The sequence below is a fragment of the Octopus bimaculoides genome, chromosome Z (genome assembly GCF_046866305.1).
Source record: "Octopus bimaculoides isolate indiv1 chromosome Z, ASM4686630v1, whole genome shotgun sequence".
NCBI classification, from domain to species: Eukaryota; Metazoa; Mollusca; class Cephalopoda; order Octopoda; family Octopodidae; genus Octopus; species Octopus bimaculoides.
The window spans coordinates 47875881-47893272 of record NC_142944.1 but is presented as its reverse complement, the minus strand read 5'-3'; the positions used below and the strand labels follow the sequence as shown (position 1 = coordinate 47893272).

Genomic DNA, 17392 nt, shown 5'->3' with positions numbered 1-17392 from the left:
ATCAACCCCGAAAGGATGAAAGGCAAAGTTGACCTCGGCGGAATTTGAACTCAGAACGTAACGGCAGACGAAATACCGCTAAGCATTTCGCCCGGCGTGCTAACGTTTCTACCAGCTCGCCACCTTATATAGTTGATAGTTTCTGTCTACCAAATTAATACACACTTATACAGGGTGGCCTAAAAGTAGGCACTTTGAATTTCTTTTAAAACATTTTATTACATTTAAATTTCTGTCTTACAATTAACTAAATTAACATAGAATAATGGTTTCATATTTTTTTAATAGTCAAGATCTAAACCGTTAATATATGAATGCAAAAGAGACAGTGGAATAACTGTAAACCTACTTTTGGGCCACCCTGTATAAAGAAACTAGATGAAGGGTGCTAAACAATGACAACAACAACAACTTCTGCTACCAGTCAACAAAAAGCCTCTTGACTAGAAACAGCAGTCAGCTCTTCCTGAAATTACTCTCTAACATTTTAAAGAAAAGGAAGGACACATGGGATAATTTAGTGCTACATACAACTCCCTCTCTCCCTCCCTCCCTCCCCCCACACTCACACAATAAAAGGGATGGTTGATCGTGTCTTTGTCTTGCTTCAGTCATTGGACTGCGGCCATGCTGGGGCATCACCTTGAAGGGTTTAATCAAATAAATCAGCCCCAGTACTTATTTTATCAGTCTCATTTTGTAAACTGCTAAGTTATGAAAGCATAAAAAGACCAACATCAGTTGTCAAGTGGTGGTGATGGTGGTAGTGTTGGGGCAAAAAAACATACATGCATTCATATATACTTACACACACACATATACAACAGGCTTCCACACAGTTTCCGTCAACCAAATTCTCTCACCAGGCTTAGGTTGGCCCGAGGCTTTTGTGGAAGATACTTGCTCAAGGTGCAATGTAGTGGGACTGAACCCGAGACCATAGGGTTGCAAAGTGAGTATCTTAACCATGTAGCCATGTTTATGATTATAGGTTACAGTGGTCAACATCATCATCATCATCATCATTTAACATCTGTTTTCCATGCTGGTTTGGATTGGACTGTGACAATTTATTAAGTTCTCACTGCCGTAATTCATGGTATCCCAGTTTTTATGCTCAATAAAACATCTTGTCTTATTTCTTTTTTTTTTTTTCATTCTTTCTTCCACAGTTCACATCTGGGAATATGATGGTGGCTACCCAGCACTGAACAATGCCACAGTGAAATATCGTACTGATAAGGTAATTTTCTTTTTTTACAAGCTTGGAGGAACTTTATAAGAGCACCACTCTGATTTATTATCATTTCTCTCACACCTTCTTTTCTTGTTTGTGAAATTCTATGTGTATGCACACACACACACATATATTACTGTAATATCAGTGCCAAACTGTGTAGGCATAAGTGAACTTTGTGTTAGTTAAAACATGTGATATATTTCAACTGCTAAAAGGCAAATGGATAATGGTTAAAGAGCTAGCAGCATTGATGTCTAGGAATCTGAGGATTGACACTAGACAGATATGCTGTTTTTACACCTTTTTACCATAAGAGAATAGGAGAGTATTGTAGTTTGCTTGAAGCATTGTGTATTGTTTGTAAAGAATAAAAAGTTTTGAGTGGTACAACAATGCACTATAGAACCCAAAAATGGACTATATACCTGTTGTAACTTGGTTATCTATAGTCCGATGATATTTCGGAATACAATTCCTTCTTCAGATATTCTTAGATGGATAACTAAATTACAACAGGTATATCGTCCATTTTTTTTTTTTTTTTTGTATTATAGTGCATTGTTGTACCATTCAAAACTTTTTATTCTTCATAAGAGAATCTCTCTCCATGGTAATTGTAGTGAATTTGTCTATTAGCAGATGAAATATGTCACAAACATATTTTAACTAAACTAAAGCGCTCTCTCTCTCTCTTTCTCTCTCTCTCTCTCTCTCTCTCTCTCTCTCTCTCTCTTTGTGTGTGTGTAGAGTTATATATATATATGTACACACTCATATCTTTCATTTTTTTCTCTCCTTTCTATTAGTTGTCTGTTACATTGCCTTTTCTTCATTCTTTTATCACATCTTTGTTACATCTCTTCTCTTTAGTTATATATCTTCTGTATTCTTCTCTCTTACTCTGTCTCTCTACTTTTCTTCTTTCTTTTTTGCTTGCATGCAATCTCAGATTCTCTCATACAGTTTCTCATTCACACACACAGCCAATCCTTCATATACAGACGTTTTCCCTGACATGCACACTCTTACACAATCATTTTAACACTTCCTCACACATATACACACCTATTCTCTTTCTCTCTCTCTCTCTCTCTCTCTCTCTCTCTCTCTTTCTCTCTCTCTCTCTCTCTCTCTATCTCTCTCTCTCTCTCTCTCTCTATCTCTCTCTCTCTCTCTCATGTTTTTTATTATGTCACATATTCCCCTTTCAGGATTTCTTGGAGTTCCGATCAAAGCGTAACAAGATGTTACGTTCTCGACGTAACCAGATTTTGTTACGTTTTAGCTTTTGGCCACGTGAAACACCATCACCTGACCGCAGTCACATCTACGAGTTGCGTAGTTATGTGTTGAAGGTAAGTTAGATTTGAATGTACCTTCTAAGGTCTTCTGTTCATATTGTCCACCATATTTAATAATTCTTCTCTCAAGTCAATAAAACAGCTTTTACATGGTTGACAATCTGCTAGAAATAGCAATCAAATTTCATATCATATTCTACCGTCTTGAAATAAAACAAAGAAGAAAAGGACGTTGTATAATACAGTGCTTAATGAAAAAAAAACAAAATGGTCATGGCTGAAATTCATTTGATCAAAGGTTTTGGTTAATCTAGTCTGGCATGGGTGCTGACCAATGACCTCTGTATATGTATTTAATGTTAACCCTGACCATTGGTTAACTCAGACAATCAGTTAAAGTAGACACACTTGGCTTCTAAGAATACATTTAATGAGGGTTCATATACTAGCACTCTGTTGGTTATGATAACGAAGGTTCCAATTAATTGATCAATGGGACAGCCTGCTTGTGAAATTAACGTGCAAGTGACTGAGCAATCCACAGACACGTGTACTCTTTATGCAGGTCTTGGGGAGATTCAACATGACACAGAATGTGATAAGGCCGATCCTTTGAAATACAGGTACTACTCATTTTTGCCAGCTGAGTGGACTGGAGTAACGTGAAATAAAGTGTCTTGCTCAAGGACACAACGTATTGCCAGGAATTGAACTCACGACCTTACGATCGTGAGCTGATTATTTTAACCACTAAGCCAAGTGTGGGTGTGTGGCTAAAAGGCTCACTTCCCAAACACATGGTCTTGGGTTCAGTGTCACTGTCTTCTACCTCACTTCAGACCAACCAAAGCCTTCTGATTGGATTTGGTAGACAGAAACTGAAAAAAGCCCATTGTGTGTGTGTGTGTGTGTGTGTGTGTGTGTGTGTGTGTGTGTGTGTGTGAAGAATTAATTGTAGCAAAATTAATATTGTGCCTAAAGAAGAAATTTTTACATCTAGCTATTTAAAATGGTGGCAGAAGATTGGCAGAATTGTTACAACTGAACAATTTACATTCTGACTTCAAATTCCAACTAGGAAGGCCTTACATGGTTTCTTGATTTGGAAATAGCAGCATTCAAACAGAATATATATATGTGTGTGTGTGTGTGTGTGAATTGATAATGCTTATGCTTGTATATGAATAAATAAAGAAAAGACAAGTTAACTCCATTTGTGAGTTATTCATCCATCATTGCTAATATATTTCACTGTACACATCTGAGAACTTTTATTCATATACTTATGTATATAATGGGTATGTATGTATGTGTGTTTTGAAGGAATGTGGCCTTATGGTTAGCATGTTGCAATTTCAATCACAAGATTCTGGTGCTAATTCCTAGACCAAATGGCGTATTGTTTTTTTGAATAAAACACTTCATTTCACATTGTTCTGTGATCGTTTCAACATCTGATTTGTGGTACATCACACATCTGTTTTTGATGGAGGGGAGTGGGTTAATTGTACAGTATTACACAACTAACCAACATCATTAGTGAAAAGAAGCTGCTATGTTGTCACTTAAGCTATTAGAAATAGCAACCAAATCTTCTTCAAATCACACTATTGTATTGTTAGAAAAGATACATTGGCAAACATAATCCCAAAGAAAACACAGAATGGTCAAAGCTGAAATGTATTTGATCATAGAAAAATCTGCTCAATCAAATTTGACCTAGGGTTAAAAACAGAAATATTATTATTAAAAGTATGAGAATATAAAGAAAGTAGCTGACTTCATAGGATATTCTTTTATTGGTTTTTTTTTAAAAAAATGAAGGGAATTCATATTTTATTGATATTGTTTTGTTGCATGACATGATAATGTAGCTGTGTGGTAAGTAGCTTGCTTACCAACCACATGGTTCCAGATTCAGTCCCACTGCGTGGCACCTTGGGCAAGTGTCTTCTACTATAGCCTAGGCCCGACCAAAGCCTTGTGAGTGGATTTGGCAGACGGAAACTGAAAGAAGCCCGTCGTATATATGTATATATATATATATATGTGTGTTTGTGTGTCTGTGTTTGTCCCCCCCAACATCGCTTGACAACCGATGCTGGTGTGTTTACGTTCCCATAACTTAGCGGTTTGGCAAAAGTGACCGATAGAATAAGCACTAGGCTTCCAAAGAATAAGTCCTGGGGTAGACTTGCTCGACTAAAGGTGGTGCTCCAGCATAGCCGCAGTCAAATGACTGAAACAAGTAAAAGAGTAAATCGTCTGTACAGCTTGTTCAGCTAGGAATTATGGGAACCCTCAATTGTTGTCTACAACAGGAGAGTCCACAGTACACACACACACACACACACACACACACACATATGTTGATTATAATGAACAAGAGAAGTCGTAGTAGAATGTAATAGTTATTTAGGTTAATCCACACACATGCAGATATGAAAACTTGTGTGTAATGAGGAGGGGTGGGGTAGGGAAGGTGTGATTATCTTGCAGAAAGCTTAGTAAGTGCATACTTAATAGCATCTGTATTTTAATATTAACTCCTTTTTGTTTGATATTTCACTAATGAAATAGCAGATGTTTGTTTGTCTGTCATGTATTGAAATGCCTGACTTTTTATTTATTTTGTCTTTCAGCCTGGTACCATGATTGAGTGGGGTAACAATTGGTGAGTAATGAATATCTGTCTATCCTTTGTGGATAAGTAGTTAGCAATGCAACAATGGTGGTAGGTTGGTGTGGGGTTTCAATTCCACTATGTGGCTCTTTTGGCGAGTGTCTTGTGTCATAGCTTCAGGACAACCAAAGCAATTTTTATTTATTTATTTATTTTTGTTTTTGAAATTTGGCTCACAGAGACTGTGAAAGCCTGTCAGAGAGACTATACTAATTCTTGAGTGGTAGACTTAATCTTTTGCCTGGTTCAATGCCACTACCTGGTCCCCTGGTCCACTAAACATCCTAGCATCTGAGCCAGATTGTTGAGCTAAGGATAAATTCTTCCCTTCAAACCACAGCAACCCTGATTCTCTTCTGACTAAGCCATTTAAAAGATAAAATCATACTTACATTCAAACACATATACATATGATTGCACGTATATAACATATATTTCAGTTTCTAAGTAAATACATACCTATGGAACATTGTTGAACATTTAACCCTTTAGCATTTAAACCAGCCATATGCCACCTATATATTCTACCAGTTTGGTGTTCAAACTGGCCAGCTCCAGCCTCTCACACCTACCCTACAATGTCATTCTGAAAATAAACAATCACATCATTGTAATCTCAAAACTATGAGATAATGCATGATTAATTCAAAGCAATTTGAATGTATGACCATTGCATTTGGCAGATTAATCTGAACACTAAAGGGTTAATCTTTACTCTTTGGAATGTCGATGAGAGCTGTATGTTGTGGAAGATACTCAAAAGTTTTGTTTCAAACATAGGTACTCAAGATAAAATACAATAGAAATCAGTGGTAATGTCATATCTAAACATCTCTTTCCTGAAGTTCTTGTCTCAGAAGCCTCTACAGCAACAGTTTGGCATTTAAAGGTCTTTGTTTGGAATATTATATCCTTAATCTATATCTATAAAAGGCAGGATGTGTGTGTGTGTACGTGAATGTAATTCATGCATGTCCACATGTAATTAATGTAATTAGCACGCATGTCTCTCCAATTTTAGGTGGACATTGGTCATGACCATGGCTGTGTTTTTGTCAACTTAAACTTGGATTTTTTGCATGGAATTAAGTACCGTGACCTAATATGCTGCAAATCCCTTTTTTTCGTTTGGAAAAAAGTGGGGTAAGACGAGGGAGGGGAACACCACCACTCCATCCCGGAATCATTGGAATTTTTTTTTTTTTTCGTTAAATGGTTTTCTGTGATTTTGGGATCTGAAAAACGGGGTGGGGTGGGGTGGAAACCCTGGAGATTTCACCCCCACCCCCATTAATCTTTTCATGATTTTCACTAAGGAAAAAAAAATTAAAAACTGGATTTTTTTTTTTTTTTTGTGGAATCAAGTACCCTGACCTCCTAATATGCTGCAAATCCCTTATTTTCGTTTGGAAAAAAGGGTGTGGGGTGAGCCCCCCCCCTTCTCAGAATCATTGGGAATTTCTTTTTTTTTTCATTGCATGAATACCTGTGACCTCCTAATATGTTAAGGGGTCCAAAAAACTGGGTGGGGTGAGGTGGAAGCCTCGGAAATTTTACCCACTCTCAACATTTTACAGAAATGAATTTTCCAGAGTGTGAATTACATGGCTCATTATTAAACATATATATATAGTAGAAAATGTGACATTTATATTGTGTATGTGTGTGTGTGTGTGTATATAATACTGTGCAAACCTTCGATGCAACCTTCTCTAGTGCATATCTTCAATACAGCTTTGACTGATAGTACCCCTAGGAGGGGGTTAGTCCTAGATCAGGATTAGTTGCTGCCTTTTAGAGGCTCCTGATCCCCCTTTCGCTAGGTTAGCTTAAGTTAAGGTTTAGTTGTGATCTGAACATAACCTCTTCTGACACAGAGGATCAGGAGCCCTTTTGGGCATTCTATTTTCCTTGCCAGAAGGGCTCCCAACTAGGGGGTGGGCAGTTAGATGATGGGGGTAGTGGTTTCAAAAGGGCTCCGGCATGTGCAACCTGATCACCTTTGCCGGTCAAACTCCTGGCCCATGCGTTTCCGTTGTGACACTGATTCTGCAGAACTGGGTTGGGTGTGAAAAGTAACTTTAAAGTATAAATATAGATTTTTTGAATCAGCAATGTTGTGTTCGGTTAAGTTTTATTTGGGGTGAAAAATCAATGAACTGATTCCTTGTGGGATTTTCCATTCAATCAGGATGAAAAATCGATAAACTGATTTCTTATAGGATTTCTCACTAAAATTGGCTACACCCCATTTTCAACCATAACTTTTACCAGTTTTGATGTATTTTTGTTCAAACTCGATGCTGGCGTTACTTAGAACTCATGGGAACTTTGAATGCTTTAAGTTCTCCAAAAAAAAACAAAAACAATTGATGAGTGGAAAAATTGTCTGCAACCCATTTTCATCCAAGTGTTTACCAATTACAATGGATTTTGCTCAAATTTCATGTTGGTGTTACTTAATTTGGTTTGAAACAAAGCGCTTGATTAGCTTAATAATCCTAACTTAATCCCGGGCAATGCCGGGCTATGCTGCAAATGGTTTATAAATTGTGACCAAATTTCCTCTGAGATTTTTAAGTGACATCTTGATGTGCCTCTCTTTGATGTACCAATGAACCATCTGCAGAAAATGCTTCTGGAGTAGGGTAGCCTCTCTCAAATTCATTGATCCATCAGCTAGACATGCAACATTTACTGAAAATTTTAGTTAAGGCATTGGTCTCCTGGCTATAGAAAGAAGAAGAGAAGACAGGGAGAACATTTAAGTTTGAAGGTGGTACTCCAGCTGGGCATTGATTGTGATGGATAAAGCAAGTTGAAGAACTACGTGTTGATGTATCTGTATGCATTTGTGTTTTATATAGCCCCATGTATCTCTTTGTATGTATAGATATATCTACATGTACATGTGTATCTATATATATATATATATCTATATAATTCCATCTCTCTCCCCCTCTCTCTTCTTTCCCATTTGCTTTCTCTTTCACTCATTTTCATTTTCAAAATAGTTGGCTTTAAAAAGAATTACTTAGAAAGATTGTAGCTGTTGTGTTGCCTGATTCATATCAAGTTGCTGCTGTGAAAGTGGCAGACAACCAAGATAATTCATAAACGTCAATGTGAAAAAGCAGGAAGAAATAACTAAACTCTACAGTTCCTAGGCCAAAAAGAATATAAATTTTTAGGTTTATATTACAGGTGTTATAATCATATATGAAGACACATTATTAATTATCCTTTCTTTTAAGGTGGTAAACTGGTAGAATCATTTGTGAGTTGGATGAAATGTTTAACAACATTTCCTCTTGCCCTTTACATTACATTCTGAGTTCAAATTTTTCTACGGTAAACCTTTCATCTTTTTGGGGTCTATAAAATAAGTACCAGTTGAACACTGGGGTTGATGTAATCAATTTACCCTTCCTTCAAAATTGCTAGTCTTGCGCCAAAATTTGAAACCATATCAATCAGTTTCTTTTTTACATTAAATTTTACATTAAATATTTTCTTGTAGTAGCTTTCTTTTACTGTTTTTTTTTTACATCGTTTTTTTTTTTTGCTCTTTACATAATTAAATTAGTTAATATTAGAGTAATTATTCTTTTTTACAGCTAGATGTCTTTCCTACCAATAAGCACTCAACTGAGGAGTGGGGAGTAGAACCTGGCCAGTCAAAGAACCTCAGAGATCCGAGATCACCCTGACCACCAAGGGCAGCTGCCCTCTCCCAACCATTGTTCTCCAACTTACAGGCACATGCTTAGAGTAGTTCCATCCACTTTTACCATTTTCACCACAGTCACTCACCTCATTGGAGAGCAATTCCTTCTCCTCCTTCATTTGTCTTTCCAACTTGCAAATGTTGTTGAGGGTTTGACTGAAGGGGTAAGTGTCTGTCGTTAGTCCTTGATGCTGTTGCCTCCTGACCCCTGAACTGCCTGCCCTGTCCTATTAAAGGAGAGCAGCTGGGTGATTGCTATGATGGACTCAGCCAATAGCCAAATCCATCTTACAAGTAACATCTAGTAATAATAATAATAAGAGTTTTCAGGGATGCTGTCATCTGTGACTGAACATTCAGTACTACCTATAGGAAACTTCTGTTCTGTCTAAAGAATCAAATGTGTGTGTGTGTATATATATATATGTATATATATATATATATATATATATATATATATATATATGGTGCAGGCATGGCTATGTGCTAAAAAGCTTGCTTCCCAACCACCTGGTTCCAGGTTCAGTCCCACTGCTTGGAACCTTGGGCAAGTGTATTCAATTATAGCCTTGGGCTAACCAAAGCCTTGTGAGTGGATTTGGTAGATGGAAACTGAAAGAAGCCCGTCATATATATATATGTGTGTGTCTTTGTGTCTGTCTGCCCGTCACCGCTTGACAACTGGTGTTGGTGTGTTTATGTCCCTGTAACTTAGCAATTCGGCAAAAGAGACCGATATAAAAAAAAAAGTCCTAGAGTCAATTTGTTTGTCTAAAACCCTTCAAGGCGGTGCTCCTGCATGACCACAATCAAATGACAAACCAGTAAAAGAATAAAGGAATATGATTTTAAAAGCACTTAGTTCATGGTTCTCTATAAACTTGCAACCATCTTACAGTTTTCAAAATAGCTGTGGAATTCCAGGTGTACTGTTGTTAGTAATAACAATTAACAGTAATGATGATAATGATGATGATCATGATGACAGTAACGATTATTATCACTATTAACTGCTTAACTCAGAATAGGGAGTAGAACTTGGTTTTGTCAGCCAGGGTTTTGTCAGTTAGGGAAACAGAATTGTGCATAATGTCTGTAGTAAGACCTTAACTTATGATGAAGTGGGAAGTAGTTTACTACCTCGACCTGACATTCATTATGTCTCATATTATATGTCTCGTATTGTCTCATTATGTCTCATAAACGAAAGAGAAAGAGCATGGCTGGTCTTGTTTATCAGAAGACTTTGCAAGGCGGCGAGCTGGCAGAAGCGTTAGCACGCCGGGCGAAATGCTTAGCGGTATTTCGTCTGCCGCTACATTCTGAGTTCAAATTCCGCCGAGGTCGACTTTGCCTTTCATCCTTTTGGGGTCGATAAATTAAGTACCAGTTACACACAGGGGTCAATGTAATTGACTTAATCCCTTTGTCTGTCCTTGTTTGTCCCCTCTATGTTTAGCCCCTTGTGGGCAATAAAGAAATAAGACCACCTTGCAAGATACCTGTGTTGTCTGTTGTAGTCTGTGACAGTCAATACAAATGGGAGAGTCAACCTAGTTGTATGTAGTGGAGGAATTTAAAATTTATGGTGGAATTCTACTTTACGCATGCCATATAACCTCTCATAATTTTTTTATTTTTTGGAATTTTCATAAAATATTTGTGAATTTGTATTCTATGTATGGGAATTCACACAACTATGAAAAAATTATCAAAAAAATTTTTTTTTATTCATTTTTTGTAATTTTCTTTTTAAATCAATTTAAAATTTGAACAGTTCAAATTTTTGGCTTAAATCGCAGCAATGGACCATTAAATGTGTTTATGAGATAAATGATATTGAAGAACATCAATATGTCAGAGTGACAAACAAAGGGGAGGTTATGAGGTGGTCGTGAGATGTGCTAAAAATAACAGCTAAATAGGTCTTAAATCATGCACCAAATTTTATTTTTGTTTTTGTAGTCGTATGAATTCCCATGAATAGAAAACAAATTCGCAAAACTTTTATGAAAATTCCAAAAAATAAGAAAGTTAAGAGGAGTTGTATGGTGTGCATAAAGCAGAATTCCACCAAATTGATGGCTGTTTTGTTGGGCTAGGGTGCTCGGTTCAAGTTACCGTGTGAGCCTAAATAAGGCTATTAGGGATGTGGGGGATCACTTGAAGGTATTTCTCTCTTGAAGCACAACGTGTAAACTAAAGAGGTTATTAGTAGTGTAATTAAATGACATAGCAAGCCTTAAGCAGTAACCCAATGACCCAGTAGTTCTTCAGAGGGGACTCAACAATTCAGCAGGCCTTTGACAGCAACCCATTAACTGAGCAGATATACAATGGAAGATGACATGACCCAACAGTATTACACAACTAACCAACATCATTAGTGAAAAGAAGCTGCTATGTTGTCACTTAAGCTATTAGAAATAGCAACCAAATCTTCTTCAAATCACACCATTGCATCTTTAGAAAAGATACACTGGCAAAGATAATCCCAAAGAAAACAGAACGGTCACAGCTGAAATGTATTTGATCATAGAAAAATCTGCTCAATCAAATTTGACCTAGGGTTAAAAACAGAAATATTATTATTATAAGTATGAGAATATAAAGAAAGTAGCTGACTTCATAGGATATTCTTTTATTGGGTTTTAAAAAAAAATGAAGGGAATCCATATTTTATTGATATTGTTTTGTTGCATGTCATGATAATTCAATTAATTCCACTTAATTCCACTTCAATTCACTTTGCTCTAGGAAATACAGGTACCAAATCATCTATGATGGTATTTTATCTGAGAAGGGGTTAGGGGTAAGGGTAGGATGTTACTGTTGTTATTGGTTTCTTGGGATGCTCGTAATTATGTTTTGGTTAACCTTGCTGCCAAACTTTTGGATTTGGAAATCAAAGCATTGCTATCCTCTGTCTTATTCCTCTTTCCCTTTATTGGCTGCTTCACTTATCTACGATTTTATTTTTAGATGTTTCTAGTTGTCTATGGTGTCTTCCTCATAAGAAAGGTACAGATAATGTTTTCTTTCATTCATTTAAAAATACAGGAACAAAATATAATTGTTTCCTCTTAAAGAAACAAATTGGCTGAGTTGATGGAGTAATTAGGCTGCTACCAGCTCATAGTTCTTTGAATTCATTTTCAACAGCTCATATGTCAATGTGTTTCTTGACTGAACACTTTATTCCACATGATCACAGCTCAGCTAACATCATCAGGAATAACTACCAGGTCATCTGAGAATATCACTAGTAATTGTTCAGCTTTCCATCTAGGTGTATATTTTTTTTCATTCTGCTTTATTCCATGTAAGTTTGGCCTCAGACTCAAAGTAACTATTATTAGAAGTTTTCAAAGGGGGAAATTTAAAGGTAAAGATATATTTTTGGTGGTGCTAGTTGTGGTGGAGTTAATATCTTCAGTTTGACCTGCTTTGAACTTTCATGTTATAGATATCGCTCTCAAATGCCAAAAGTTAAGTTGCTATATTCACATCAAGGCTTCAATATCAGTCACAGACAGCTTCCACTACTCAACAGTAAGGGCTAGTTTTTGATTTTTTAACGTATTATATGTTCATCATTTTATGAAATGGATTTCATGTATGCGTAAGTATGTACATGCAATTTGTATTTATTTGTTTGTTTTGTTCCTTTTTCACGTTTAAGGTTAAAATGTTTTGGTTTTGGTTTTGTGCACATGTGAAAAATTTATACATGTTTTTTTTAAGAAACCTTGCCCACCTCTCCTCTCTGCAATTCTCCTGCTAGGGCTCGTGGTATCCAGCATCGGCGCACCAACAATGAAGCCGTTGCAGGCTTCTTTTCGTCCATCGGACACCTGTATACAGCTCACCACTTGTGGGGTAAGTTTCCATCTGCACGACTGCACTGTGCACAGCAGATTTGCCTACACCAGCAATGTGTGGGGCGGAGATAGATTTCCATTTCTTTTTTTTTTTCAAATAAATCTAACTATACACAGTGCACCATTTCCATGTATGTTTGTGTGTGAATGTCTCTAATGGGTGCGTTCTTTCTTTTAATTAGTTAATCATTAGCACTGTTACAGCTTTACCTCCACCCCTTCATTTGTAGTGTAGAAGTAGATGTCACCCCGCCACACACTCTCTTTGTGTCAAAGGGGTATATCTCTACTTGCATGTTGCTGTTTTCAATTGCAGCTTCCATTGCTTGCAATAAATATAGTCGTTTTTATCTTCTTTATAAATGGATGGTACTATTTTTTTTATTTATTAATATTTCTGTTTTGATATGCATTCTGCTCTGGCTTTGTTTAATATTAAGACAGTCTACTTGTGTGCGAGTATGCATGAATGTTAGGGGATGTGCATGTGTGTTTATATATATTTATGTATCATACACGCTTGTGTATGTGTTTTTATATATACATAAGAACAGTTTCAGTTGGTTTATCTGGTTCTTAAAACAATTTCACTTAAACAGAGTTTCAGTATATTCTTTTACTCTTTTACTTGTTTCAGTCATTTGACTGTGGCCATACTGGAGCACCGCCTTTAGTCGAGCAAATCGACCCCAGGACTTATTCTTTGTAAGCCCAGTACTTATTCTATCGGTCTCTTTTGCCGAACTACTAAGTTATGGGGACATAAACACACCAGCATCGGTTGTCAAGCAATGCTAGGGGGACAAACATAGACACACAAACACATACATACATACGTCATACGATGGGCATCTTTCAGTTTCCGTCTACCAAATCGACTCACAAGGCTTTGGTCGGCCTGAGGCTATAGTAGAAGACACTTACCCAAGGTTCCACGCAGTGGGACTGAACCCGGAACCATGTGGTTGGTAAGCAAGCTACTTACCACACAGCCACTCCTGCGCCTGTTTGGTTTTCATTCACATATATATATATATATATATATATTTCTTCATTCTAAGAGAAGGATGATTTTAGCATTCTGTCTCCTTTTAATAATAGTGAAGAACACTGACCACATTCGACAATATTTCCAGTTTTAATAATAGACCTTATATTGTCAAGACAGCTTACTTCTTTACTACTGTGAAAATGGAAATTTATTTATATATTGGAAAGGATTAAGAAAAAATGCTAAAAAATTGCAAAGCATTTAATATAAACAAACCATGAGAACATGGGAAAGAAACTAAGAGAACATCAGAACTAGAATAAACGCTCTTTCTTTAATATCTTAATAACAGATATCATACATATATCATAATACTGGAAACAATCAACAGAAAAATTTGTTCCAGTTGTCGCCTTACTGGCACGTGTAAAGACATTCGAGCGAGGTCGTTGCCAGTGTCGCTGGACTGGCTTCTGTGCAGGTGGCACGTAAAATACACCATTTTGAGCGTGGCCGTTGCCAGTACCGCCTGACTGGCCTTTGTGCCGGTGGCACATAAAAGCACCCACTACACTCTCTGAGTGGTTGGCATTAGGAAGGGCATCCAGCTGTAGAAACTCTGCCAAATCAGATTGGAGCCTGGTGTAGCCACCTGGTTCATCAGTCCTCAGTCAAATCGTCCAACCCATGCTAGCATGGAAAGCGGACGTTAAATGATGATGATGATGATGATTGGCTTGCAACCATGCTGGAGGCACAGCTTTAACAGTTTTGGTCAAACAAATTGGTCCTAGTACACTTTTGCTGGACCACTAAGTTACAGGGACATAAACAAACTAACACTAGTTGTTAAGCAATGGGAAGGAAAGGGTACATGCATGTATACACATACAAGCACCCACACACACGCACACACCAAAGTTTAAGTGAAAATGTTCATATTTATATATAAAAACACAGTAGATATACACATATATTATATAACGTGTGTGTGTATATATATATGTATATATATATATATATATATTATGATATACACATACATTTTTATATACATATGTGTTTGTTATAAATATGTCTATATAAAATACATTATGTTCTATGATATATGAAAATGTATATATGTATATATTTATACGTGAGTACATACATATATATATAATATGTACATATTTTATAATATATGTTATTTATACATACACATGCACATTCATAATGTTGCTGGTGAAGCTAGATTGTTTTTTCTTAATATTTCATAGTGTGGTGTTGCTTTTTATGCCAAGGTAGATCTCTGCCATTCTAAATGTAGTTTGCTTCACTTTGTTTCAATATTTCTTTGCATTGCTTAAGAATTTTCTCTTTGTTTTCTTTTTTCTACTCTTACTCGTGTATCTCTTCTTGCTTCATTTCAAATTCTATACATTCTATACACCTATCATACATCTCGCATATCTTTGTTAAAAAACATTTCTCATGGCCTCAGCAGACAAAATGGAAAAAGGCATTGCCTCAGAGGCTGGTGAGGGAGATGTGCAAGAAATGTTTCTTAATAGAGATATACGAGCCAGAGAATTTTAAAAAAAAGAGATCTATCTATACACACAAATTTACACATTAAATTTACACATTAAATTTCTGAAATAATACAGATTGTTTATTTTTCTCATTCTTTATTTCATTATGCATATTATATATATCTTACAAATTATACATACATAAAATATAATATTATATTATATATATAATATATATGTTTCATATTATGTATTTTTTATATATACATATATGTTATATATATGTATGTATCTTTACACACACACACATGCATATACACACATTATTTCCCTTGTTAGAAGCCCTGAAACTGCAGAAGCCTTTATTTTCATATGGTTTATAAATTGAAGGTCTAGTTAACTCTTCTTCCCTTTCTCTCACCCATTACTACTGCTGCTGGAACCCTACAAGTTCTTATATTGGAAGTGGAAAAAAAAATCTTCCAATTACAGATTCATCACTGAAGATTATCAGAATTTTGTTGCTTTCACTCAATTTTTTTAAAATTTATTTATCTTCTTTCTAACATATTTTATCAGTTCTTGTCTTTTAGCTCATTTTTACCCTTTTTTTTGTTTCTTTCCTTTTCTTTCTGAAGATAAACTTTTTTCTTCTTTTTTATTATGTTTATTTATTAATATTTTTGTTGCAATCATATTTCTAATAAAACATTTTTTTTCTTGTATTTTATTTAATTTTGAAAAGAACTAGCTCTGTCTCTTCAAAAATTACAATTATTGAAGGTTTTGATTTGGATATAAAACATAACATTCACTATTTAATTATAAACTTTCAATTGATTTTGAAAATAATCCAGAATTTGCATGGATTTTAGTGAAATATTTAACTTGTTCTTTATTGAGCTGGGCTTAGTACATAACAAAAGTTTCTTACATAAAAGTTATTGAGGGAAGATTTCAATTTAAATATGAACACATTAAAACAGGGAATTTCGTATTAAAGAACTGCAGTTGATCCTAGATGTTAGTATTAAAATGGATTAAGCAGGATTTATAAGTAGAGCAACACACAACAAACTGATGCTTTCTGTGATAGTTTTATATTGGGCTGTATATTGCATGTATATTATTGAGTGTATAGTGCATGTATATATCATTGAGTGTTTTGAAACTGTTTATAATGCATTTGTATTAATGTTATTGCAGTGTTCGTTTTGCTTGGAGACAAAAATGAGAATGTGGTAATTTCTTGAAACAAGAAAAAAAAAGTAATGCTAATATTAAATGATATTGGGCAGTGGAATGGCTGAGTCATTAAAGCATTGAACAAAATACCTTGCAGTATATACTTAGTTCCTTTTAGGTTCTGGGTTCAAAACATACCGACATCAACTTTGCTTTTACTCTTTCTAAAATAAAATACCTGTCAAATACTGGGACCAGAGTGGTATACTGTTCCTAAAAGGCATCTTAGATAGGGATGGAGTTCTGAGTTCATATCCTGTTGTGGTCAATTTTGCTTTCCATCTTTTCATGTTGTTAAAATATGGGTGATGGCATAATTGACTAAATACCTATCTCTTGAAAAATAATTTGATGGTTTGTGTCTGTGTAAAAAAAAAATCAATATTAGTAAAAGGAAATGAAGATTGAAGAAATCCAAGTGAATACCTCAGTAAGCCCTCCATGAGTTGGTACATTAATCACTGAGTATAACAGTAATCACACAGACAATAACTCATTACTATATATACTGATTACTATATATATGTGTGTGTGTGTGTATATATATATATATATATATATATATATATACATGTATTTATATATATATATGTATATATATATATATATATATATACACACACACATGTGTGTGTGTATATATGCATATATATACATATATGTATATATACACATGTATTTATAAATAGATATATATATATGTATATGTGTGTGTGTATATATGCATATATATATATACATATACATGTATTTATATATTTATAGATATATGTGTATATATATTTATTATATATATATATATATATATAT

The 17392-nt window shown here is 35.3% G+C and overlaps 1 protein-coding gene across 2 annotated transcripts in view; it reads left to right on the top strand.

The window, feature by feature from the left end:
- Positions 1–17392, top strand: part of LOC106875952 (protein NipSnap) — a 52320-nt gene that overhangs the window by 24916 nt on the left and 10012 nt on the right. Inside the window, exons 5-8 of one of the 2 annotated variants that reach the window (XM_014924287.3) lie at positions 1173–1243; positions 2452–2595; positions 5184–5215; positions 12736–12830. In XM_014924287.3, coding sequence (XP_014779773.1) covers positions 1173–1243; positions 2452–2595; positions 5184–5215; positions 12736–12830 — 342 coding nt within the window. The remainder of the gene's footprint in view (positions 1–1172; positions 1244–2451; positions 2596–5183; positions 5216–12735; positions 12831–17392) is intronic. The other variant, XM_014924288.3, reaches the window with a different exon arrangement.